Source organism: Microcebus murinus, chromosome 2 (assembly GCF_040939455.1).
Source record: "Microcebus murinus isolate Inina chromosome 2, M.murinus_Inina_mat1.0, whole genome shotgun sequence".
Taxonomy (NCBI): Eukaryota; Metazoa; Chordata; class Mammalia; order Primates; family Cheirogaleidae; genus Microcebus; species Microcebus murinus.
This window is the reverse complement of record NC_134105.1, coordinates 38,356,708-38,383,803: the sequence shown is the minus strand read 5'-3', so window position 1 is coordinate 38,383,803 and position 27,096 is coordinate 38,356,708. Positions and strand designations below refer to the sequence as shown.

The following is a 27,096-nucleotide window of genomic DNA, read 5'->3' as shown; positions in this document are numbered from 1 at the left end:
GGTTCTATGGTTATGATAAACTGAAATCACCACTGGTTAATACAGTAGCTCTCTAAAATAATAAGATTTTTCTCCTAACAGAACTTCTTTATGAAACTTAAAATGAGGAAGCAGCTTGAGGTAAAAGCACCTTTGTAACTGAAGATTTGGTTTTGATTCTTTGTGATTATGTTGTGATTGTAGAATAAGGCAAAGGGCTTGTTTTGATAAGATCCTGGACTCTTATAATCAATATTTCTTATGGTGACTTGATATGCTTTTGTTAATAAATGATTTTCTAAGCGTTAAAAAAATAAAGAAAATTTCTTGAGAAAAAGTCTACATCTCCAATGTATCCTTTGTGAGTATAATGGTTTTAAAATTTGTCAAACTGTTAAGATACTGAAATTATGTTGCCATACCAAGATTAACATCAAACTATTTTCATCCACCAATGGGTGTGATTTTCTGCAAACACGCAATTAATTTCTTCTGTTGAATTTCCTGCTTGGTGTCATTATTTTGTCCTTTGCTTTTCATGAGTGTTTAATACTTTAAGATTCTGTTTCAAAGCCAGTCTCCATGAGCTCTGGCTTATGTCCTCCAGCGTGTGTGTGTGTGTGTGTGTGTGTGTGTGGAGAGAGAGAGAGAGAGAGAGAGAGAGAGAGAGAGAGAGAGAGAGAGAGAGAGAGAGAGAGAGAGAGAGAGAGAGAGAGAGAGAGAGAGAGAGAGAGAGAGAGAGAGAGAGAGAGAGAGAGAGAGAGAGAGAGAGAGAGAGAGAGAGAGAGAGAGAGAGAGAGAGAGAGAGAGAGAGAGAGAGAGAGAGAGAGAGAGAGAGAGAGAGAGAGAGAGAGAGAGAGAGAGAGAGAGAGAGAGAGAGAGAGAAGGGAGAGAGAGAGAGAGAAAGAGAAATAGCACTGAATTCCTGTTAACTCTGATCAGGTAATGAACACTCAGCATTCGTGAATCAAATTGTGCACATTGTGGCAGATACAGATCCATTCACTATTGTTTTGCTAAGGGACCTTAGCATTGATTATGATGTGGATATACTGCCCAGCTTTGGGTCCTCATCTAAAGAATAGCCGCAAATAATTAAGTATCCAGAGCTTAGCCATCGTCATTCCATATTTGCTGAGTTTAAATTGAAGTAAAAATGGAGTAAAAGACCATTTTATTTATTTTTTAAATCCCCTATCAGCAGAAAGTAATTAACTCAAGATCCACAATTAGCCTCACAGCAGTCCATATTAACCACCTTCAACCATCCTAGGACTTTCAGAGGTGGCATGATTTTGAGATTATTTTGCACTTGAAACAGAGAAGCTCATAATAACTAGCTTGAAACACATTTAAGAATATGAGGTTTTCCTTTTTCTTTTTCTGGTAATATTTACCCTCTCTAATGATAATTTTCTGGCTTACAAGTAGAAAAAAAGCAAATACTAGAAGAGAATGTTTCTGTCCTACCTAGTATAAAATAGTATCTTTTCTCTGGTAAGTCTAGAAGTAGCTGCTTTGCTTTAACTGGAAATTTCATTATTTAGTTACTTGACACAAAGGAATTAACAAAATGAACCAAATATTCAAGCACACTGAAGAAAACTTAAAGAGGCCTGCTCATCACCATTGCTGGCCGGTAAGGTAATTGTTGGCTCAGCCTTGTTTACCTTTTTGGTTTTGTTTTGTTTTAAAAGAAATGTTCACTTGTATAGCATTCCTGCATAATTCAGATAATGCACAAAGCTCAACCCTGGGAACCAATTTTGTGGCTCTCTGAATGTTTTTTATGCAACCTGCTTTTACAGGTTTAAATTACATTTTGCGACACTGTTTTGTGGTTGAATTAGAAACTTTTTTTTTTTTTAAGTTAAACCTGTGATAAGTAATTGTCACAGTTAGCGCCCTGGTACAATACTAATTTGAAGTGACATGTCCATACTGGCCCTTAGTAACATGAAGAAGCCTAACAGGTGTGAGGGGTGTGGCTTCCCATGGGCTCTGTTGAACTTCTAACCAGAGAAAAATAGCAGAAAAAGTGAAATGAACCTTGAATAAAGCTGTCAGCAGTAATTATCTCAGCAACACTTTGTGGGGAGATAAAATAAGCACTGATGCTTTTATAACCTGAACACACTGCATCCAAGATAGATTTTTCACCCATTTAACATAAACTTCTAAATATTTTGAAGTGATATTTTCATAGAACAGTAACAAGAACAATTAACATTAAATAGAAATTTTTTGAAAACATACTTTTATTTTTATTTTAGCACATAGCTTTTTTTGGTATTTGTTTTAAGTAGTTTTGGTAACAGAAAACTTTTTTTCCATGCTTCTTGTTTTGCTAAGCCATTATGCTGTGAAATATCAAATAATGTATAAAAAGTTATATTCTCTTCTTGGAAAAGATACTTTCCCAATTAGAAAAATATTTGAAAGTTTGATTTTCAATTACTTTGAGAGATGTTCAGTGTATTGAACTGACTCATACGAAACAGGATAACACATATATGTGAATAAGCTGAATGACCTGCAAGCCTTCATATAATACAAATGCCATAATTAAATGGAGTAGAAACTAGGGAAGATTTGAGAAATCTTTTTCAATCTGTTCTTTAAGCACAATCCATTGTTACCTTCTTTGACAGCTGTATTTTTTTAAGTATACTTTAATTTATTTAACAAAATAATTCAAATGACATGACGATTAGGTTTGTTTGACCTGACAAGTGTAGAGAAGTTAAAGTGAGATTTCTCTTTACTAATTTCCTGTCTATGAAAGCTAACTGTGCAAAAAACAGATGAGATTTTGCAACATAAGTTGTTCTTTTTATTTTTTCATCATTTTTATATTGCCTTAAAATATAGTTATATATTTTGGGTAATCTAATGACTTAACCTTTTTTCCTCATAATTCAGCTTTATCATGTTCCTGCACCGCCAAAATTAGAGGCTTAACAAGCTAGCCAGGTTGGTTCACCTTCCAAGTGGAGATGATGTCATTTTTAAAAGTTAGGAGTCAACTTAAGTTAGTTCTAACTCTGTTCTGCTATTTATTAGCTGTGTGATCTTGGGTAAAAATATGAATCTCATTTTTCTTGTCTGTGGAATGCTAATGTGGCAAACTATGGCAGATTCATTCTCACTAAGGGTATAATAAGGATAAGGCATAGCAATATAAAATGGAACTAGCATGGCCTATACTTTATTCACAAATCTACATAGCTTAGAAAACCATTAGCTTTATTAAAGCAGAAATTGTTCACTTTTGGTTGTATGCCTAACACTCAGCTGAGTTCTTGGCACATTATGGTTGTCAGTAACTATTAGTTAAGTGCATGAATAATAGTATTGTATAGTCTACTTAAAACAAGTTGTATATTATCTGTCCCCTCAGAATTAGACAGCAAAATTTATATCACCAAGCATACATAGGTAGCTAGATAGACAGATATAGATACATTAGAAAACTTTACAGAGGAGGAAATTGAGGCACTAAGAAGATAGAAGAGTTGTCCAAAGTCAAACAGCTATTAATTGGCAAAATCAGGATTTCAAACCTTAATGGTGTGGCTTTGAAGTCCAAGTTCATAATCGCTCTACTTTTATACCTATCCAAGGAAGTATAGTGATGTCTTCTTACCAAAGAAATTGCCTTACAGTGACACGTGTTTTTTCAGACACTTTCCTATCACAGGTACAAATGATTTGGGAAGCATGAGGATACATTTTGGGGTAAGATTCCTCCTCCTTCAGTAGGACACTACCTTTTCCTCTCCCCTCCTAGAACAGCAGATCCCCTGATCCACTGCACTCACTGAATCCTAAGTGCAGTGTTACTCTTAGGATTACTTGTTCCCCAGTGAGCAGAAATATCATACAGGGCCATGGCCTGGGCAGAATTCCACAAATGTAGGAGACAGAGTTTTGATGTCTAGGAATTTGTCTTTCCCCTCTCTTGGGTCCAGCTTCTGGACCTCTGCCTATGACATTCCTACTGCCTCTGGCTACTCAGCTCCTACCTGGGATTCTGGTCCTTCCCTTAGAAGCTAGCTGAACAAAAGTGCTTATTTTCTGGAAGATTTGTCTAAATGTCATGGGTATGATTGACTACCAAAAGACACCAAGTGTTTCAGGGACAAAAATTTTTGAGTTTGGGGAGGTTATTAAAAGGCTTTCAGGAAGAGATTGAGATGAGTTTTTAAGAAGTGTTCACTTACATTTTCTCATGATCCTCATATACCTTTGAAGTGGACAGGTGGAAAAAAACGATGAGGGAAATCTAAGCAAGAATAATAGAATGAGCAGAAGCCTAGGAGTAGGCAAGTGCAAAACACATTTTTGGATCAGTGAGCAAACAGAAATATAGTACAGTACAGTATACAGTATACAGAAATAGTGGGAGGTAATAGCTGAAAAGATGGGCTGGGTATGGCTTTAAGCTTGAACTGAAAAAATTGTTCCAGGTGAGAGAAAAGAACTTGGAAATCATTTAACTCAATTTTTTCATTTTACAGGGGATAAAACTGAGAGAAGAGAGTTGATCAAGGTCACACAATGAATAAGAGGCAGCTTTAGGATTTTAATCCAGGTCAATTGATCTATATACAGTATTCTTTTCATGTATTAACCCACCAATGTTTTTACACAGATGGAATCATATCATAGGTAGCATTGATGGGAAAAAGGAGCATAAAAGGGCACCATGCAGCCTAAAGACATAAAAGAGCAATACTTGCTTTGCTTTAATGGTGGTGACAGAAGAAAAAAAAACATGGCTTACAGCCTGGTTAAACATATTTAAGCTGAATAACTGAATGTTCTCAGTAAGCATAATTGGTCTCCCAAAGCCGCTAAAGCAGTCAGGGAGGGACACCCCTTTCCTTTGCCCCCTATAACTGCCTCTCAATTTTGGTTAAATTCATCTCACAGGAATTTCATGAGAAACCTGTAGCAAGTTCCATTTTTGAACATCAGTTTGTAACATATGCTTTTGAAAATCCCAGTCATAAGCAGATAGTGACTGATGTTAGAGATGGGCCCTTAGAAGCTCTCAGAGCTACAGTGTTTCTAACCAAACATATTCTCCACAGGGTTACACTGACAAGAATATTATGTAAGAAGAGACAAACCTTTAAATAATTTAAGCTTACTTTGTTCAATTAAGAAGACAATTTTATTAAATATTGGTCAACATCTTTTGGATGTCTTTGGTATAGAAAAGATTGAGTAAAATATTAATATTTGGTTGCTCTGTGTATGTTTCAAAACACTAATAAAGTTAAATGTACTTGACAGATGGTATAGAACACTTAAATGATACTAATACTGTCACATAGATTTAGACTTTTAAAGTTAGAAATAATTGGGCACTGAAACTGAAAAAACACCTATATGATAATCCTGCTTTCTGGCAAGGAGCCAAAGATAAAGTGTTTCATGGTTTTTATTTGAAATTAGAAAATTAAGTCCACCCTGCTAGGTACTTACCATCCTTTTATTACTGTCAACGTAGATATTATTCACATTTTTCAGATGAGGAAACAGAGGTCTTATGAGTTAAGCAACTTCTCTGGGAAATGACATTAAATGTCAAAGCCAGGATCCAAGGCCAGGTTATCTGGATCCAAGGGCCTGACATACGATAAGCACTCAATAAATTTTTATTGAATAATTAATTTATAGATTCTGAGTAACTATATGGTTAGTATAACTTATTCAGCAACTAGCTGGAAATTATCAAATAATTTGGAGAAGAAGGGCAGAGTTAAAGCGAAATCTGCATGTGTTCCAGATCTTTTCCTCCTCACCTGTCTTATTGATTAGAGGCAATACATTTAATATGTTCTTTTCCTTCTTCTGCCCTCCAATAGAGGGTGCTCATAAGCAATTAAATGACGTAAAGCAGTAGTGACAGGAACTGAGAAATAAGGACCCTTTTAATGCACAGCATGGCTAATTGGCCTCTGTGCAAAAGAGTTGACTTTATTTAAACAGAACTCTTGATTCAACTGAAATAGCTTTGGTTTATAGTTGCCTTACAGGAAACATCTTGCCACCTGCCTGAGGGTAGTATTTTTATTAATATGTAGGTAAACCTGACCATTCTCTTTAAATAGGTGTGAAAGAGACTATGCCACTAGACAGTGTTACACTGATCTAAAATGGCTATATTTCTTATTGTATAACTTAATGCTATTCAGAAGGATTCTAATGTTCTGAAGTACTTGAGAACCTCTTCTAGTGTATTCACTAAAATCTAAAAATAATAAAATCCAAGAATATTATATCTATATATTTAGTTAATAAAAGTATTGAAACCTTAAAATGTGTACCCCCATAATATGCTGAAATAAAAAAGCTCATAGGCTGAACACCTTTTTGAGGTTTCTGTGCAAAGGAGAATGTTTTTATTTTGAAATATAATTATTATTAGCTACCAAAAAAAAGTATATCTGCTTAGAAATTTTGCTAATTCTGTTGCAGTGAGCAGTGCTTTATCTCCTTATGTAATTGTCTGGTTTTAGGGGCTGAGATGGCAGTAGAAAAAAAATCGTGTTGAACAACCTCTTTTTAATAGAAAAAACTCAAAATAATGTTTGACCAGTTTGGGGAAGTATAAGGGTGTGCAATCATAATGTGGAAAAGTAGCATGAGGTGATTCTCCTTGATTTTTTGAATCCCACCAGATTAAAAGGTAGAAATAAACCAAAAAAGCAAGCCAGGAGCATTGTGAATTATTTTCATATATATTTCAAAAAAAAAAATTCTTTAAGGAAAAGTTGAGGTAATTAAATCAAGATACTTACTGGTATTTTGCAACTACCTTTAACATAACATCTTTATAAAAACATAGTTAAGGTTATTTAGTAGAAAAACCAAGATTAGGAGTCAAGAGAAGATGATTGTGCTATCATTAAACAGACGTGAAATTTGGGGCAAACAACTTTAGCTCCCCACACCTAAGTGTCTTTCCCTGCTAAGTGGGAAAATTAGACTAGATCTTGTGAGAAGAAACTATCTTTCATTTGGAATCTCTTGGGGATTGTGGTACTGCTGATAGGAGAAGGTTAAGAGTAGGATGCTGGTATCTTCTCTCTCTGAATTCTCACTACTAGTTTGGAATGGGGCAGGGGATGATTGGCAGGGGAGGGAATGGCAGCACCACTTGACTCAGCTAAGGCTTCAGGATTTGTGCTCTCCTGGTTGGGATACTAGCAATTGATGAATTCTGAGGAGCCTTCCGACTCTAGCATCTGAAGTCTAAAATGAAACCATCTAAGCAGCTATCCCCGTATCTTCCAACTCTGCTTGCTTACATGGTAGCATTTGTCTTTATGTATATAGCAAAAAGCCTCCAAATATGTTACTGTTTGTATTTATTTCATTAAACCTTACCAACTTGCCAAATTAATTGAGGACTATAGCACAGCAAGGCCAGGCGGAAGAGACAATTTTTTGAGCTTTTTACACAGGAGTTTTGTAGATAATTGATCTTGACCTGCACATCTCTTTTAATATTTCACTTGTTCCAGAATATTATTAGTCACTTCCTTTTTAACAGTGTGCTTTTTTGTGAAGTGACTAAACTGCTATTTAACCCTGCTACAAGAATGTGGCAGTGGGCTAGTCCAGACAAGTGGATGTATACTTGGTAACTAGCATTCTTAATAAGCTTGCTTCAACCTGCCACAAATTAAGCTCTGTGTGACTTTTCCAGCACATAAGTGACTTAAACAAAAAAAAAAAAAAAAAAAAAAAAAAGAGGAAAGTAGGAAAAAGGGGGGAAAAAGCTTGGCTTGTGAATAAAAGTAGATTTTTGATTTGCCCTTTGGTTGGCAGTAAATGAAATTTTAGCCTCATGACTCAGTTTGGTTTAAAACTACCTTGGTAATCTGTTTAGCTGAACAGTGAGCGTCTGAAAATATAAAAGGGGTATTCTAGCAGTTACCTTCAAGGCTCCTTATTACTCCTCAAAGCCTGCGTTGGAAATAAGATGTAATAGAAAACTCCATGGCCTTTGGAGTTAAACTTGGTTTGCCACTTAGTACCTAATTTGACTTGGACAAGTTACTCTACCTCCCTAAGCCTGTTTTGTGGTCTATACAATCATGATAATCTTTAATTTGCAGGTTTGTCATTCATGATAAACATATGTTAAGGACTTACTATATATTGCCTGACAAATTGATGGCTTCCAGGAGTAGCTATTTTAATTAAGCCAAAGAAAGTAATTATTGTTTATCAGACCATAAGACAAGATGTATTAGAGCCTTAATAGTTATTTGATTAGATTCTTTTTAAATGGTTGTAAGATAAAAGTACCTGAGTTTTAATTTTGGCTCACCACTCAGTACCTATGTGACCTTGGGCAAGCCTCTAATCTATGTGAGGTTTAGTAACCTCATCTTTAAAATGGAGATTATAATACTTACCTGGCAGGGTTATTGTGAGAATTAGATGGGGTAATGTATATAAAGCACTTTGTGTAATAACAATGCATATTAAGCTCTTAATAATAATTATTAAATATTTTTTAAAATACCAAGTGGTTTCATGGGTATATATATATATACATATGTCAGAACGTATCAAATTGTATACAAATATGTGTAGTCTGTTATAAGCCTACTATACTTCAATAACATACATTAATATCTTCATATTACATATTGCAATGATTTTATTCAATGCTAGTACCCAGTAGCATTCTCAAACCTGGATGCAGTTAATTATGCTGGTACCTTGTCAGGATGATGACAAGCTTGAGATAAGGTTTTTAAAAACTTTTCTTATATTAATGTTCTTTTTAAAACACAGGGAATCATGTTTTACAAGTTAATTGAAAAAAAGAGATACAAATAGTGAAGCTATGGTTTCAGACTTGTTCAGTTGTATTACTCTGTGTCACATGCAGGACTGGGAGCCTGCCATTGACTTAACCTTATCACCTTGATGACATGTTAAGATCATAGCCCATTAGAGCTAGAAGGAATCTGAGAGATCATTTGGTAGGTTACCTTCATATTTTGCAGGAGACATTAAGGCTCCTGGTGACTGACTTAAGATCCCATAACTCAGATCTTCTAAATTCTAGTCTAGTACTCTTAAAAGGTCTTAGTCTCTGCCATTAATAATTAGGAAGGAAGACAGACTGAAAACATGTATTTGGGAGAGAGTTAAAATTTGGCAACAAAATAAAAAATACTTTGAAGGACTAATTTATATTTTTAATGAAAGCAGTAATTAAGAAGGGCCTTGTACTGAAGACAGAAATTACAAAAGAATTCAACCCTTCCAATATTTGTCATACTATCTTTCTAGATCAAATTCAAGCTCCATTTTGTTGTGGTGGTACTAAACTAGGAAGTTCTTAATTTTCATTGACCTTTATAGCAATTATTGTATTGAATGGGCGTGTAGGTCATTTATTTGGTAATTAATTCTATTTGACCTTGTCCTGGTACTTTTGCTTTTTTCTAACTCCACTTTTCTATATGTAAAATCCTTGGAATAGGCAATATGACTACATCTCTTTTCATGCTCTTCAGTAGTTAGGAGGGTCATACACACATAGTATAGTTCATAAGTACACATTAAATATATGAATAAATATAATCAAGTTACAGCACCCAAGTCTATCAAACTAATCAGTTATTAATTTATTTCTAAAGTCCAAATAAATTATTTATAAAAGTACACATTTCATATCTGTGAAGAATGCTGATGGGATTTTAATAGGTATTGCATTGAATCTGTAGATCAGTTTGGGTAGTATAGACATTTTGATGATATTGAGTCTGCCGATCCACGAGCATGGTATGGATTTCCATCTGTTTACATCCTCTGCTATTTCCTTCCTCAGTGTTTCATAGTTCTCCCTGTAGAGGTCTTTTACCTCTTTGGTTAAATATATTCCTAGGTACTTTAATTTCTTTGTTGCTATTGTGAAGGGAATTGAGTCTTTGATTTGGTTCTCAATTAGATTGTTGTTGGCGTATATGAATGCCTCTGATTTCTGTGTATTGATTTTGTATCCTGAGACTTTACTAAATTCATTGATCAGTTCCAGGAGTTTCTTGGTTGAATCCTTGGGGTTTTCTAGATACAATATCATATCATCAGCAAACAGTGAAAGTTTGATCTCTTCTGCCCCTATTTGGATACCTTTGATTCCATTTTCCTGTCTGATTGCTGTAGCCAAGACTTCCAGCACTATGTTGAACAGAAGTGGAGATAGTGGGCAGCCTTGTCTGGTTCCAGTTCTAAGTGGGAATGATTTCAATCTTTCCCCATTCAGTATGATGTTGGCTATGGGTCTGTCATATATGGCTTGTATATACCTATTAAAATCCCATCAGCATTCTTCACAGATATAGAAAAAATAATTTTACGCTTCGTATGGAACCAAAGAAGACCCCGAATATCAAGAGCAATTCTAGGCAACAAAAACAAAATGGGAGGCATTAATATGCCAGATATCAAACTATACTACAAAGCTGTAGTAATTAAAACAATATGTTATTGGCACAAAAACAGGAACATTGACCAGTGGAACAGATCTGAGAATCCTGATATAAAACCATCCTCATATAGCCATCTCATCTTTGACAAAGCAGACAAAAACATACGCTGGGGAAAAGAATCCCTTTTCAATAAATGGTGCTGGGAAAACTGGATAGCCACCTGTAGAAGGCTAAAACAGGACCCACACCTTTCACCTCTCACAAAAACCAACTCACACTGGATAACAGACTTAAACCTAAGATATGAAACTATTAGAACTCTAGAGGAAAAAGTTGGAAACACTCTCCTAGACATCGGCCTGGGCAAAGAGTTTAGGAAGAAGTCCCCAAAGGCAATCAAAGCAGCAACAAAAATAAATAAATGGGACATGATCAAACTACAAAGCTTCTGCACAGCCAAAGAAATAGTCATGAAAGTAAACAGACAACCTACAGAATGGGAGAAAATTTTTGCATCCTATGCATCCGATAAGGGACTGATAACTAGAATATACTTAGAACTCACGAAAATTAGGAAGAAAAAATCAAATAACCCCATTAAAAAGTGGGCAAAGGACTTGAACAGAAATTTTTCTAAAGAAGACAGAAGAATGGCCAACAAACATATGAAGAAATGCTCAACATCTCTAATCATCAGGGAAATGCAAATCAAAACCACAATGAGATATCACTTAACCCCAGTGAGAATGGCCTTTATCAAAAAATCTCCAAACAATAAATGCTGGCGTGGTTGCGGAGAGAGAGGAGCACTCCTACACTGCTGGTGGGACTGCAAACTAGTTCAACCTCTGTGGAAAGCAATATGGAGATACCTTAAAGCGATACAAGTGAATCTACCATTTGATCCAGCAATCCCATTGCTGGGCATCTACCCAAATGATCCAGTGACACTCTACAAAAAAGACACCTGCACTCGAATGTTTATAGCAGCACAATTCATAATTGCAAGGCTGTGGAAACAGCCCAAGTGCCCATCAATCCAAGAATGGATTAATAAAATGTGGTATATGTATACCATGGAGTACTATTCAGCTCTAAGAAACAATGGTGATATAGCACATCTTATATTTTCCTGGTTAGAGCTGGAACCCATACTACTAAGTGAAGTATCCCAAGAATGGAAAAACAAGCACCAGATATATTCTCCAGCAAACTGGTATTAACTGAGTAGCACCTAAGTGGACACATAGGTGCTACAGTAATAGGGTATTGGGGAGGGGGGCGGGTATATACATACATAATGAGTGAGATGTGCACCATCTGGGGGATGGTCATGATGGAGACTCAGACTTTTGGGGGGAGGGGGGGGAAATGGGCATTTATTGAAACCTTAAAATCTGTACCCCCATAATATGCCAAAATAAAAAAAAAATAAAAAAATAAAAAAAAAGTACACATTTCAAAGGAACTTAGCAATATAGATATTAAATGACAGTGAGAGCGCACGTGAAAGAGAGGGAGAGAGGGAGGAAGAAAGTTAATAAATTGACGCATCCAATTAGCTAAGAATTTAAAATCATGTTATCACATTAGACCTGAGAGAAACAGAAAAGTGCAGATGAAACCATTAAAATCTACTTGGAACTATATTTGCTGGTAGTAAAAATGCAAAGTTGAACCTGCAATTCTTTATGATGTTTCTGGATCATTACTCTGTTTCATTTTCTCAGCTATCTGTATTATTTTCCTAAAGTCTACATTTTATACCAATTTGTGGTGGTTCATTAATAGGAAATATGCTACTTTAATTTTATCCCTGTCCTCTTCTCTTCTCTAGGAGTCACTTGATAAGCTGTCCTCCTCCGAAGGGGAATAAAATGTGCCCTGGTCAAACATGTTACATAAAAATTGCTGTATTTTTAAATTACGTAGCTAATTTGAAGAAATAATCAATTTTCTTCAAATACATTTTTTCATAAACTATAAATTTAAATCAAATTGCATAGTGCCCAATAATTATTTGCATAATGATTTGACTTTCTAGGAATACAATAAATAAATGAATTTAGTTCACATTTTTAAAATAGATTATTTTTGGTATAGTTTACATATTAAAATGTACCCCTTTTAAGTATCCAGTTCCATGAGTATTGGCAAATACATATGCTCATGTAACCACCACCACGATCAAGATGTAAAACATTTACATTACCATCAGAGATCTGTCATACTATTTTGTATTCACTCCACCTCTGCCCCAACCAGACAACCACTGCCTCTGCTCTTGATGACAAACATTTTGACAATAAAAATTGATTAGTGATATAAAAAAAAAGAAGGGCCTTATAAACACCAAGGGCCAAGCTTAAAATAATAATACTAACAACTTGGCAGAGATAGCAAGTGATCAGTCATGATGATTTAGTTTTCTTTTGCATATTATCTTAATATTTTATTTTAATATGTTTATAAAGAAAACATTGTGTGCTTTGTTAATTATATGAGGAAATATCATTGAAAAGATTCTAAAATTTCACAGAAGAAAGTGCTTTCTTGGCTTCTCTGTTCTTTCAAATATTACTATTATTATTTATGGAAATTAGTTGCATCCGTACACATTGTGTGTTTTAGCAGGTTACAGCTTTTTGGTCTCAGGATCCCTTTGTACCTATGAAGAAATCATCAAAGACCTGAAAGAATATAGTTACTGAAATTCACCATTTTAAAAATTAATATTGAGAAAAAATAAATACGATAAATATTTAATTAAGATAATAAAACCATACATGTTAATATAAACAGCATTTTTATGAGAAATATTTATATTTGCCAAAAATTTAGTTAATAATAGAGTAACATTGTTTTTATACTTTTTCAAATCTCTTTAATGTTTGGCTTAATGGAAGACAACTGGACTCTCATATCTTTCTTCTTCTGCATTCAGCCTGTTGTTATATATTGTTTTGGATGAAGTATGTAAAGAAATCTGGAGCTGGGCGCGGTGGCTCACGCCTGTAGTCCTAGCTCTCTGGGAGGCCGAGGCGGGCGGATTGCTCGAGTTCAGGAGTTCGAAACCAGCCTGAGCAAGAGCAAGACCCCGCCTCTACTATAAATAGAAAGAAATTAATTGGCCAACTAAAAATATATACAAAAAATCAGCCGGACATGGTGGCACATGTCTGTAGTCCCAGCTACTTGGGAGGCTGAGGCAGGAGGATCGCTTGAGCCCAGGAGTTTGAGGTTGCTGTGAGCTAGGCTGACGCCACGGCACTCACCTCTAGCCTGGGCAACAAATCGAGACTCTGTCTCAAAAAAAAAAAAAAAAAGAAAAGAAAAGAAAAAGAAATCTGGCCTCACACAGATTTGTAATTGGAAAAAGGAAGAGTCTTTCTTCTTTAATACTAAAGTAGAACTTGACAAGTAGTAGTTTCCTACAAGTTAGTTTCAATGCAGAATCTGAAGCCATATTACATTTTGTACTTTGTTATAGTAAGATCCATTGGTTTGCCTCACACTTTGAATAGAACTTTTACTCATGCATAATTTTATAACATCATGCATTCACTGCTCATTGGAAGAATATTGGTCCTGTAAGTTATACAGATTTTCTAGATGTTGACACATTTCATTATATCAAAAAATTGCATTTGTTAATATCACCACCAATCTCATCAGAAAAATCTTTAAGCATTGAGAAGCTGTCAAGCTCATGATGGCTGACACTTTTTACATTTTTAATTTTTACTTGAAAACTCAAATTTTATCATTAGCAATTAATACTGTCAGACCTGTTCCTTGAAGTAGTAGGTTCACTCCATTCATTTTGGAGAAAAAGCCTGCCAGAGACAGGTTGGGTATACCTAATCTGAAAATTCAAAATCCGAAACTTTTTGAGCACCAATGTGATTTCAGATTTTAGGATTTGGGATGCTAACTGTTAAGTATATATGATGCAGATATTCAAAATCTGAAAAAATTCAAAATCCAAAACACTTCTGGTCCTAAGAACTTTGGATAAGGGATACTCAGTTGTACCCAAATCCAAATAACCAGTTTGTCTGCCAGTCATTTAAGTAGTAGGGGTGTTCCATGAGAAGAGTGGCTGGTTCAGCACACAACTGAAACACAATTGCTTTTCCCTCAACATATCATACTTTGATATGAAGCATGAATGTTTTATATATACTTCTCATTTGTCATATAGAATATTAAAAGACCTGTACTCAAGAGACAAAATATAGTTAAAATTAATAATTTTTACTAATTCAACAGGGGCATTTTTAAGTGAAACTGTTAGTTTTATAGTGAATAAATGGCACTGGAGATTTTAGCACAGTTTGATGCCACTACCCTGATTCATGCTAAGGTACCAACAGATTTGACCACCATTGCTTTTTTTTTTAAGGATTCTTTGGTTTATTTTTCAGTGTTTGTGTATCTATAACATGATTTCAAAATTGGTTAACAGCCATTCTGGTTGGACTCAGGCTACATATTGCACTGAATAACCATCCATAATACTTATATACTGTAGTTCTCCTTATATTCATTGACTGACACAACCACCATTGCTTTTTTAAATCAGTATAAAAATACAGTGAAAAGACATAGAGTAAGCTCAAGAGTTCTGCACTTCTAAGAGATATCATGTCTACTTTCAAGTCGGCAAAGCCAAAGAATTAGCACCACACAAACTTGAGTCTGGAACAACTCAGTATTGAAAGAAGAGTTCAAAAAGACCATGCACCCAAAATGGGTTACTATAGAGGAATTGGCTTCAAGGCTCCACCTTGATAAATCAGTAATAAAGGCTTGGTTTAAGAACCAGCATGTTAAATGAAAGAAGCAGCAGCAGCAACAACAAATTCAGCCACGTTTGTCACCAGGAACATCAAGCCATACTATTTCAGCGAAGAAGGAAGAATCCCCTTTACTCACAAGTGAGGCAAACATTCATCCAGTGAGTCCTGGAATTTTGGATGCATCTTACCATGATCCACTTGAAGTTTCAAGAAACCTGGAGGGACTAGTGCTTTTGTGTGGAATTCATCATGGGATTCTCAGCTTTTGATATTCAACAGATATGTCTAAGGGATTCTGATTCTCCTTGGGCCTCCATTCCCTATGAAATAGATGAATTTGTACAGTTAAATATGGTGAAAAAAGTCAAATACCATCTAAGTATTAATATTATTATGAAATAATTTTGACCTTGTAGAACTCCTGAAAGTGTCTCAAGAACCCTTTGTCTATAGATCACACTTTGAGAATCATTGGCATAGTTAATATGTTCCTAATAGTAAATACCTTCTGTCAGAAGAAAAGAGAAAACTTTAAATACTGTTAAAGCCCATTTAACAGTAAATTTACAGTATTTAGTCACTAAAAGGATATCTACTGTGTGGCAAGAGTATTCTCTTTCAAGCTATCCTCACAGAAAGCTTGTTAGGAAAGGTAATATCAATTTTTATAGAAGAAGAAACTTAGGTTTGAGATGTAAAATATTGATTGAAAATGAATAGAAGTGAATTTGAACTCAGGACACTGACTTTGAAAGTCCATGCTACACTCAGCTGTCTCCTGTTATTAAATAGAAAGAGTTCCTTTAGCAATCAACAAGAATTTATCAAGCACCTGCCTTTTCCTTGGATTACTTTTTAACATATCAAATTTATGATTTTGGTCATGTTTCTTCATGTCTAATTTAAAAATGATTTGCCATCCTTACATTTCAATCATTGACAGTTGACAAGAACAATCAGATTGAATTCTTGCCTACTGTAGCTATTTATGCTTAAAAATGTGGCCTTATCTTGCAAATAAAAATACTATAAGACAATCCCTATTTAAAAAAAAAAAAAGGTATTCTTTGGGCAGTTTATAAACTTTGTGATATATAGTATAATAATTGCTTATCAAGTTAATTCATTTAATTGGACATACTTAATGTTAACTTATATAAAACAATGTTAATTTACAAATACTGCTTTTGTCTACCCTCACATTTCATGAAATAATTTTATTCAAATTCTATATACATTTTATATATATATAAGCATAATTATCATCACTAGAGTCACATTTTTTAGAGTCTATCCTCTTTAAGTTATTTGAGATTCAGCACCATATTGAATCAGCATGTCATGCTCTCACTAGACATTTTATACAAAACCATAAGTACTCATTCACAGAAAAATAGAAAGTTAATGTTTGTTAAGACTGTGTGCTAGACATTTTCTCTTTGCTTTACCCATGTTAGCTCAACCTTATTATCCCTATCCTATGGGGAAGCTACTAATCTAATACTGTTCCTATTTAGGTATCATTAGGACAGTGGTGGGTTTTTTTTCCCATTTGTCCTGTAGATGTATATTTATTGTCTTCCTAAGACATTATTCAAAGTATCTTTTAAAAGCTTGTTTATATGGGCTTTCAACACTTATATATAAGTGTGAGATCATATCTCTAGAAATAATCATGAAATTGATGTAAATATCCTTGTCTTCTTTATTAACCAATTCTGACAGGTGAACTCCATAAGCAACTGAAGCATCATTGACTGTGGTTATTTCAAGCTAATTTGTCTTTCCCAGTGTATTGAAAATAAAGTATTCGAGGAAATACCCTGTAATAGGAGAACTTTTGCAAATGCTCAAATATAAGGCAGTTTCCTCTTTTCTCAGAGATTATTTTAGGTAAAACCTAAATTTATATTTTGTTATCTTTTTGGTATATAAATGTCTTCAGGAATTTTTTGATTCTGTGTCTCACCTGCAACTTTGGTTTTACTAGCCTTATTGTGTAGGGAGTTACGAAATGAGGTGGTATTTTACTAATCAGACACATACTAGGGGGAAAAGTGTGTATGATTTGCCTTATTTTTTGATTATTACCATTTCCTGGAGCCACAGTCTATTACCAAGTCTAATAAGAATTAGCCTTAACTACTATAACATCTCATGTGTGGAAAATTTTCAGATCTTTCAAAGACTTCCTGGTAATGTAATACCTAGACTACTAGAGTGAGCTTTCTAATCTAGCTTCAGAAATAATAGAAAATGTTCAAAAAATAAAATTTTTTTGTGAAACATGGCTACATTTTATTTACAAGTAATGGATTCTACTTTTTGCAGATGTGTCTTGCTGAATCAGGGCTCTCTTATCCTTGCCATCGACTTACAGTGGGAAGAAGATCTTCACCTGCACAGACTCAGGAGCAGTCAGAAGAAGTAAGCCTTGTTGCTAGCTTTTTATTGAACAGAAGGCCTATCCTCCACTCACCTGCCCACTTCCCATTCTTTTTTATCTTCCACAGCAATGAATAGATAAAATTAATGTAGTATGAACAAAGTCTCAGTAAATTCTTGAAGGCAGAAACTTTCCATTGCTAGGTTATTACTAATGTGCTCCTTCTTGTTCTGTTAGTTTCATGCTTCAGCCAACAGAATTCAGGCAGATTGGTTGAGATGATTTTTACTTAGAACTGTCAGGTTAACAAAGGGATTTTCTTTGCTGCTATGTGGTTATATGACTAAGTATTTGACTATATTTATTAGGATTGATCCCGGAGGTTCTTTAACTCATTGGGTTGAGAGCACCTTCTATGACCCAGACACTGCTTGATATTAGATAATAAAGGTGAATAACACTATACCTATACCAAAGTGCTTAGAGTAAAGGGTGATAGATAATAAACTAACAATGACAGCATAATGTAAAAAAATGAATAGATAGCAGTGCACACAAGGATACTGTAGAAACAAAGAGGAGGAGAAGTAAAGATTGAACATGCCTGTGTATGTGTTCTGCCTATTTGTATCTATGTGAACCTGAAGAATGTTAAAGGCAATATTTTAATTCTCTCCCATGGCTACAAATAGCACTTCCACGCTCAACTCTGACCATAGTCATAAGGAAATAAGAAAGAGAATTTGGATGTTACAATTTATTCATTTAGGAAATAATTATTGAGCTCTTGCTATGTGCTAGGAAAAGTCATCACCATGATTCAAAAAGTATTATGCAACAAAGGTCATAACTAAATAGCACAGAAAAATTTTATTTAAAGTAGTATTTTTTTAGGATAGAGCATGATTCAGGTATTTAAAAGCTTGGGCTAGGCCGGATGCGGTGGCTCACCCCTGTAATCCTAGCACTCTGGGAGGCCGAGGCGGGCGGATTGCTCGAGGTCGGGAGTTCGAAACCAGCCTGAGCGAGACCCCGTCTCTACTAAAAATAGAAAGAAATTAATTGACCAACTAAAAGTATATATACAAAAAATTAGCTGGGCATGGTGGTGCATGCCTGTAGTCCCAGCTACTCGGGAGGCTGAGGCAGGAGGATTGCTTGAGCCCAGGAGTTTGAGGTTGCTGTGAGCTAGGCTGACGCCACGGCACTCACTCTAGCCTGGGCAACAAAAGTGAGACTCTGTCTCAAAAAAAAAAAAAAAGCTTGGGCTAGTCTAATAAAACCTTTTCCCACTTACATTCTATACAAAATGTGGTTGCTCATTTTTTATTTAAACTGACTATATAATTTTGGACATCCACTCTGGAGGCTGCCACAGGACTTCTCCAGCCATCTTCTGAATATATATATATATCACTTAAATATGTGAAAGAGAAGTAAAGATGCATAAACAGAGTTCTAGTCTTTGACCTCCCATGAAAATGATAATTTGCCACTGTGTTTTTTAACATTTTTTAGAAAACCACGAGAAGGAAACTTTTTCTCCTAGTACAGATATTACTGTACTATATTGTACTATACTGTACTTGGGCCTCCAAAACTGTTAATTTCTTTAAAGAGGCCACACCATTTTTTCCAGTACTTTATCTTACTAGTCCTTATGAAAGAAAAATGAGAATAAGTTTCACTCTTTGGCAGAAATTACCAGAAATAGTTTAGTGAAATATTTCTTTATAGTGCTTGAGTCTATTTTTAAAAGCTATAGTACAGGGTCCTCAAACTTTTTAAACAGGGGGCCAGTTCACTGTCCCTCAGACCATTGGCGAGTGCACACTGTGGGCCCAGGACGAGTTAGCTGCTAAGCATGACAGGCAGTGGCAGCAAAAACACCCGGAGGGCCGGATAAATGTCCTAGGCAGGTGGCATGTGGCCCACGGGCCATAGTTTGAGGACGTCTGCTATAGTAGGTCATGCTTCAAACTCTTCAATGGATAACTAATATTAAAGTTGCCCAACTAGCTCCAACCAAAACTTTTAATTATGCTATGCCCTGAGAGATTATAGGTAACTTCCTGACTTATTTATTCTCTTCTGTAACTCTCACCATTATATATGTTATTTGGATGGTATTATCGGCAGAGAGAAGTCAATTCCATACAGAGAGAAGCAGTGTTTGTGAAGCTTGCATCCTCTTGTGTTAATTAGAGAAAAGGGTAGAGTGGGGTTAGGAGTCCTAGCCAAACTATAACAATCACAACCTTAGTAATTCTTTAAAAGTAATTCCTTAAAAATCTCACTATCCGGAATGAGCTCATATTTTTCCTTCCTTCGATAATTTCTAAATACCACCTCCTCTAGGAGGATGGTGAGAAATGGGAAAGAAGCTTTGTAACTTAGTTTTTATGTTATTATAGAAATATAAAGCTAGAAGGGATTTTTGAGATCATTTGGCCCCCTACACTTTCATCTACCCCTCTTTTATCCATTTCAATCTCGTTCTTTTAAACTTTTATTTAATGTATTCTAGGTGCCTAACCTTAGGGCCATATTCCCTATGCTGAAAGAGCTCACTGTCTTATGTAAGAATGTCCCCAAAATATCTCCAGTGACAGGATTTGGCCCTCATATGACAACCAGTTGCATTGTGCAGCTCTTTCTGTTGATATCTTCCTTATGTTACATTAAAATATATGTACTTATAACTTCTACCCAGTGGTTCCACTGCTTTCTTCTGGTTCTACACTTCTTCATGCCTTCATGTACTTCAAAACAATCACCATTTTGCTATTAACTTTTATTTATTTATTTTTAAAAATTTAAAATTTTTTTATATTTACTTTCTTAAAGCTTGAGTTAGGAAGGACCAGTAGTTAAATTCAAGTTTTAGATTTTGTGGATTGTAGTTATATGTCCTTTAGCTGGGTAAATTTTGATTCTTACATTATTCACCTGATCCTACAAACACATTTTCTTTATAATAATTTAATATATTCTCTTTTCTTCCCATCTACCTCTTACTCCTGAGCCCCCTGTTAGTGATTTTTCCATACCTCTGTGTACCTAGCTAGGTACCAATCTCTCCTCAGCTGCGTGGGTTACACAGTGTGGGGGCTCTGCGGATCCTAGCTCCTTGGAAATTGTTTAATTCTCAATTGATACTGGAGAAGGAGAAAGGTTAACCGAAAACTAACAAAAAAATTTTTTTCAAATGTAGTTAATGTTAAAAGCATTGGTTTATAACTGTGATTAAGGAAACGTTTATTGAATGCTCACTATGTGCTGGTCAGATGAGGTTAAACTGATAATTTCCTCTTGTATGATTAATGAGAAAATTGAGGCAAGCATGAGATGCTAAGGAAGCACAGATATAGGGGGGCAGTGTAACTGTAAAGAGTGTTTGCAGGCAAGAGCCTTGTTTGCCTTATCCACCTTTGTACCCTAATACCTACTGTAGTGTCTGGCATGTAGCAGACACAGAGTTTATATTTGTGAAAGAATATTTTTTAAAGAAAAAGAAAAGACTAGAAGAGTTGACATCGAAATTGACTTACAGAGAATGAGTCACAGTCAGCTGAATAAAGAATCATCGGAATTATGTTCCATTCAAGGGAAACAGCATGATCTGATGTAGTATGGGGAGGGGGAGAGACAAGTGCAGTTTGATATCAGCACAGAATAAAGTGGGAGAAAAAGGAAGCTAATAGATGAGGCAAAAGTAAATAAGTTTTGTATGTCACATGGAGAACTTGAACTCTGGGGAACAATAAAAGATTTTTAAGTGGGATGATTTTTTTCCCCCAAAATATACATTTTAGAGAAGAGCACTCTAACTACTGTGCAGAGGATAGATTTAAGGGAAACAATATTGGAGACTGGGAAATCAGGTATGAGTCTATAGTACTAGCTCAAGCAAGAGTTAATGAGATCCTTAATGTATGTAATACACATTATAAACAAAGTGAAGGAAAAAAAACACTTGATCATCTAAATTGATGCAGAAAAGCATTTGACAAAATTCAACACCTATTTGTGATGAAAGCACTCAACAAACCAGGTATAGAAGGAAACTACCTCAGTATAATAAAGGCCATGTATAAAAAGTCCACAGCAAACCCCATACTCGATGGTGAAAGATTAAAGCTTTTTCACTATGATCAGGAACAAAGCAAGGATGTCCCCTTTCACTATTTCTATTCAACATAGTACTAGAAGCTCTAGCCAGAAAAATTAGGCAAGAAGAAGAAATAAAAGGCATCCAAATGAGAAAGGAAGAAGTAAAATTATCTCTGTTAACAGATAATGTAATTTTATATGTAGAAAATGCTAAAGATTCCACTTAACAAAACTATTAGAACTAAAAAATGAATTCATTGAAGTGGCAGGATATAATAAAGTCAACATACAAAGCTCAATAGCATTTCTATATAGTAAAAACAATCTGAATAGAAAATTATGAAAACAGTTCCATTTACAATAATATCAAAAAGAATAAAGTGCTTAAGAATTAACTTAACCAAAGAAATGAAAGACCTATACTATGAAAACTACATTGCTGACGGAAATTAAAGCAGATATAAATACAAGGAAACACATTTCATGTACATGAGTTAAAAGATTTGATATTGTCACAATGTCCATACCACCCAAAGCAATCCACAGATTCATTGCTATCCCTATCAAAATCCCAGTTATGTTTTTTGAAGACATCAAAAAATTCATACTAAATTCATATGGAATCTCAAAGGACCTTGAATAGCCAAAACAATCCTGATAAAGAAGAACAAAGCTGGTGGACTCATTTCCTGATTTCAAAACTTACTGCAGAGCTATAGTAATCAAAACAGTGCAATACTAGCATAAAGACAGACATGGACCAATGGAATAGTATAGATAATACAGAAATAAACCCTAGCATATATGTTCAAAAGACTTTTGAATAGGGTACCAAGACCTTTCAATAGAGGAAAGGAAAGCCTTTTAGCAATGGTGCTGGGAAAACTGGATTGTCCATGTGCAAAAGAATGAAATTGGACCTTTACCTAACAACATATACAAAAATGAACTCAAAGACCAAACTCTAAGACCTAAAACAATACAACAGTTAGAAAAAGAAAACATCGACAAAAGTTTTACAATAGTAGATTTGACAATGATTTCTTAGGTGTGATACTAATGGCACAAGCCACAAAAGAAAAAATAAGGAAGCTGGACTTCATGAATATGAAAAATTTTTGTGCATCAAAACCCACTATCAATAGAGTAAAAAGGCAATCCACAGAATTGGAGAAAATATTTGATATATAATATGTAGAGAACTCCTAAAACTGAATAACATAAAACCAAACAACCCAATTCAAAAATGAGTAAATACTCAGAGCTGCAAGACTGCTACTGCAATGGTCATTTTTGCCTGGGAATCCAGCCCAGTACCCTTAGTAGTCTTTGGGTACTTAACCCACCAGTCTTCTCCTTCCTCCCTCAAAGTCACCTGAGCTGCTGACCCCTGAGTCCAAAGTGCTGCCTCAGCAGACTTTGCATTCTCCAAGTGCCTAAGCCATCACCTATTCTTCCCAGTGGCACCCCAGTTGCTGACTCTGTATGCTTTGGTCCAAGGACACAGCACAGTGACCACACATGTGTCTGCAAACACCCCTTAAGCCCCCCACCTCAGGCTCCAACTTCACCACCACATGTATCTGAGGCTAACCCTTGTAGCTAGGCTACTGCATGCTGCTAGCCCTGGGTCCCACGGTTGTATATGCATAAGCAGCTGGACTTACCCTTCAGCTCCTGCCCTCACCACAGTGCTTGCAGCCACGTATAGCCCCATAGCTGCCTACATACACACAGACAACCTATTTCCTGTCACCTAATCCCAAGAGCCCCTGCAGTTATGCACATGCAAGCAGCCAGTCCCTACTGCCATGTGTGCTCCCTCAGTCAGCCTCATTCCTTGCTTCTGTCCCCAGCCTTCTCCCCAGTGCATGAGCCTGTAGTTGGCATCTGCTGACACAGATGTGTTTGTAGCCAGCCTCCACATTAGAGGATGTACACACATTGCTACCAGCCCTCTCGTCCATTCCCATTGGACAGAGAGACATAGCAGAGGACCCCAGTACCTCCACAGTCTTTGCAGACCTCTCACTGCTCTTGCTACCAAGGGCTACACAGGTGCTGATGTCACAGGCTCCAGCTGCCTGAATTGACGACATCCAGTCTCCCCCACCCTCAGACCTCAAGTAACCACATACCACCATGTTTGGTTCCTTGTGACACTAGACCCAGTACCACAGCATGACCCAGAGTTCCTCCCTTCCTCTCCATCCCCACAGGTGAAGATATTTCTTTACCAAAGCCAGTTCATAAAGTCTGAAAGAGGTGACTCCTTCTTCAGATGCACAGACACCTTCACAAGAATACAAGGATTATACTAGCCTGAGCAAGATCAAGACTGTATCTCAAAAACAAAAACAGGCCGGGCGCTGTGGCTCACGCCTGTAATCCTAGCTCTTGGGAGGCCGAGGCGGGCGGATTGCTCAAGGTCAGGAGTTCAAAACCAGCCTGAGCAAGAGCGAGACCCCGTCTCTACTATAAATAGAAAGAAATTAATTGGCCAACTGATATATATATAAAAAAATTAGCCGGGCATGGTGGCACATGCCTGTAGTCCCAGCTACTCGGGAGGCTGAGGCAGAAGGATCACTCAAGCCCAGGAGTTTGAGGTTGCTGTGAGCTAGGCTGACGCCACGGCACTCACTCTAGCCTGGACAACAAAGTGACACTCTGTCTCAAAAAAAAAAAAAAAAAAAAAAAAAACAAAACAAAAACAAAAACAAAACAAAACAAAAAAAGAATAAGAATACAAAGATTATGAAGAATCAGGGAAACATGATACCACCAAAGGAACACAATAAATTTCAGTAACTGACCCCAAATAATTGGAGATATACAAATTGCCTGACAAAGAATTCCAAAAAGTATTCTAAAAAGTCTCAGCAATTACAAGAGAACACAGAAAAACAATTTAATAAAATCAGGAAAACAATACAAGAACAAAATGAGAAGCTAAGCAAAGAGATTGAAAACATAAACAAAAATTTTGGAGCTTAAGAATATAATGACTGAATTTAAAAATGCAATAGAGAGCTTCAACTGCAGAATAGATCAAACACAAGAAAGAGTAAGTGAACTTGAAGACATATAATTTGAAGTCATCCAGTCAGAGGGGAAAAAAAATGAAAAGGAATGAAGAAAGCCTGTGGGATCTCTGGATCACCATTAATCCAACATTTGCAGAATAAGAGGTCCATATAAGGAGATGAGAAAGAGGAAGGGGCAGCAAACTTATTTTTTTTTTTTAAGTTTTGTATATGAAGGAGAAAGCAAACTTATTTAAATTAAAAAATCATCGAGCAGTTCAGACCAATTGACCTAACAGATGTATACAGAACACTCCATGCAACAGCAACAGAATACACATTCTTCTTAAGTGCAGACAAAATATTCTCCAGGATAGATGATATGTTAGGCCACAAAACAAATCCTAATAAATTTTAAAAAGTTGAAATCGTATTGAATATCTTTTTAGACCACAGTAATATGAAACTAGAAATCAATAATAGGAGGAGAAAAGAAAAGTCACATACATATGGAAATTAAACAATATGCTATTGAACAACCAGTGAATCAAGAGAAAAAATTAAAGAGGAAATTAAAAAATATCTTGAGACAAATGAAAATGGGCACAGTACATAACAAAACATAAGGGATGCATCAAAAGCAGTTCAAAAAGGAAGTTTATAGCAATAAAAGCCTAAATCAAAAAAGAAGGAAGATCTCAAATAAAGAAACTTAACATTATACCTCAAAGAACTAGAAAAAGAAGAACAAATGAAGCCCAAAGTTAGCAGAAGGAAAGATATAATAAAGATCAGAGCAGAAATAAATTGAAATATAGTCTATAAAAACAATAGAAAAGATAACAAAACAAATAGTTTTTAAAAAAAATACAATTAATAAACCTTTAGCTAGACTAAGAAATAAAAAGTGAAGTTTCTAAGAGGTAACATTACAATACAACTGTTATCACAGAAATACAAAGGATTATAAGAAACTACTATGAACAATTATATGCCAACAAATTGGATAGCCTAGAAGAAATGTATAAATTTCTAGAAACATACAACCTACCAAGACTAAGCCATGAAGAAATAGAAAATCTGAGCCAAGTGCAGTGGCATATGCCTCTAATCCCAGCTACCTGGGAGGTTGATGTGGGAAAATTGCTTGGGTGAACATTCAAGGAGTTTAAATCCAGCCTGGGCAACATAGCAAACCCTGTCTCTTGAAAAAAATATTTTGTTATCTTGGCCAGGTGTAATGGCTCACACCTGTTATCCTAGCACATTGGAAGGCCAAGGCAGGAGGATCACTTGAGCCCAGGAGTTTGATACCATCCTGGGCAATCTAGCAAGATTGCATCTCTAAAAGAAAAAAATTAGCTGGGTACAGTAGCTAGCATCTGTAATCCTAGCTACTCAGGAACCTGAGGCAGGAGGATTGCTTCAGCCCAAGAATTCCAGCCAGGGTGGCAGAGTGAGACTCTGTCTCTATTAAAATAAAAAAGAAGAAGAAAAGACCAATAATAAGGAGATTAAATCAATAATAAAAAAGTCTCCCATCAAAAAAAGCCCAGGTCCCAATGGCTTTACTTCTGAATTCTACCAGATATATAAAGTGGTCAATGAAGAGATTAAGAAGGAAATTTAAAAATTTCTCAAACATATCAACACATATAGGATACAGCAATAACAGTAATAAGAGGAGAGTTTATAGCAATAAGTGCCTACATCAAAAAAGTATAAAAGCCAATGATGCATCTCAAAGAACTAGAAAAACAAGAGCAAACCAAATCCAAAATCAGCAGAAGAAAAGAAATAAGATCAGGGAATAAATAGAGAAAATTGAAAAAAAATACAAAAGATCAACAAAACAAAAAATTGTTTTTTGAAAAGATACATAAAACACATACACCTTTAGCTAGACTAAGAATAAAAGAGGGGAGACCAAAATAAAATCAGAGATGAAAAAGGCATTATAGCTGATACTGCAGAAATCCCAAGTATCATTGGAGACTACTGTGAGCAACTATATGCCACTAAATTAGAAAACCTAGAAGAAATGAATAAATTCCTAGACACATATGACCTACAAAAAACTATTAGAACTGATAAACAAATTCAGTAAAGTTGCAGGATACAAAATCAACATACAAAAATCAGTAGCATTTCTACATGCCGCCAGTAAACAGTCTGAAAAAGAAACCAAGAAAGTAACCCCAGTTATAATAGCTACAATAAAATAAAATACCTAGGAATAAACTTAACCAAAAAAGTGAACAGTCTCTACAATGAAAACTATAAAACATTGATGAAAGAACTTAAATAGAACACAGAAAAAT

General features: G+C 35.5%; 1 protein-coding gene across 2 annotated transcripts in view; it reads left to right on the top strand.

The window, feature by feature from the left end:
- The window catches only part of FAF1 (Fas associated factor 1), a 482,102-nt gene that overhangs the window by 293,959 nt on the left and 161,047 nt on the right, over window positions 1-27,096 (top strand). For both annotated transcript variants that reach the window (XM_012776173.3, XM_075998246.1), the window contains one exon: window positions 17,582-17,677. In XM_012776173.3, coding sequence (XP_012631627.1) covers window positions 17,582-17,677 — 96 coding nt within the window. The remainder of the gene's footprint in view (window positions 1-17,581; window positions 17,678-27,096) is intronic.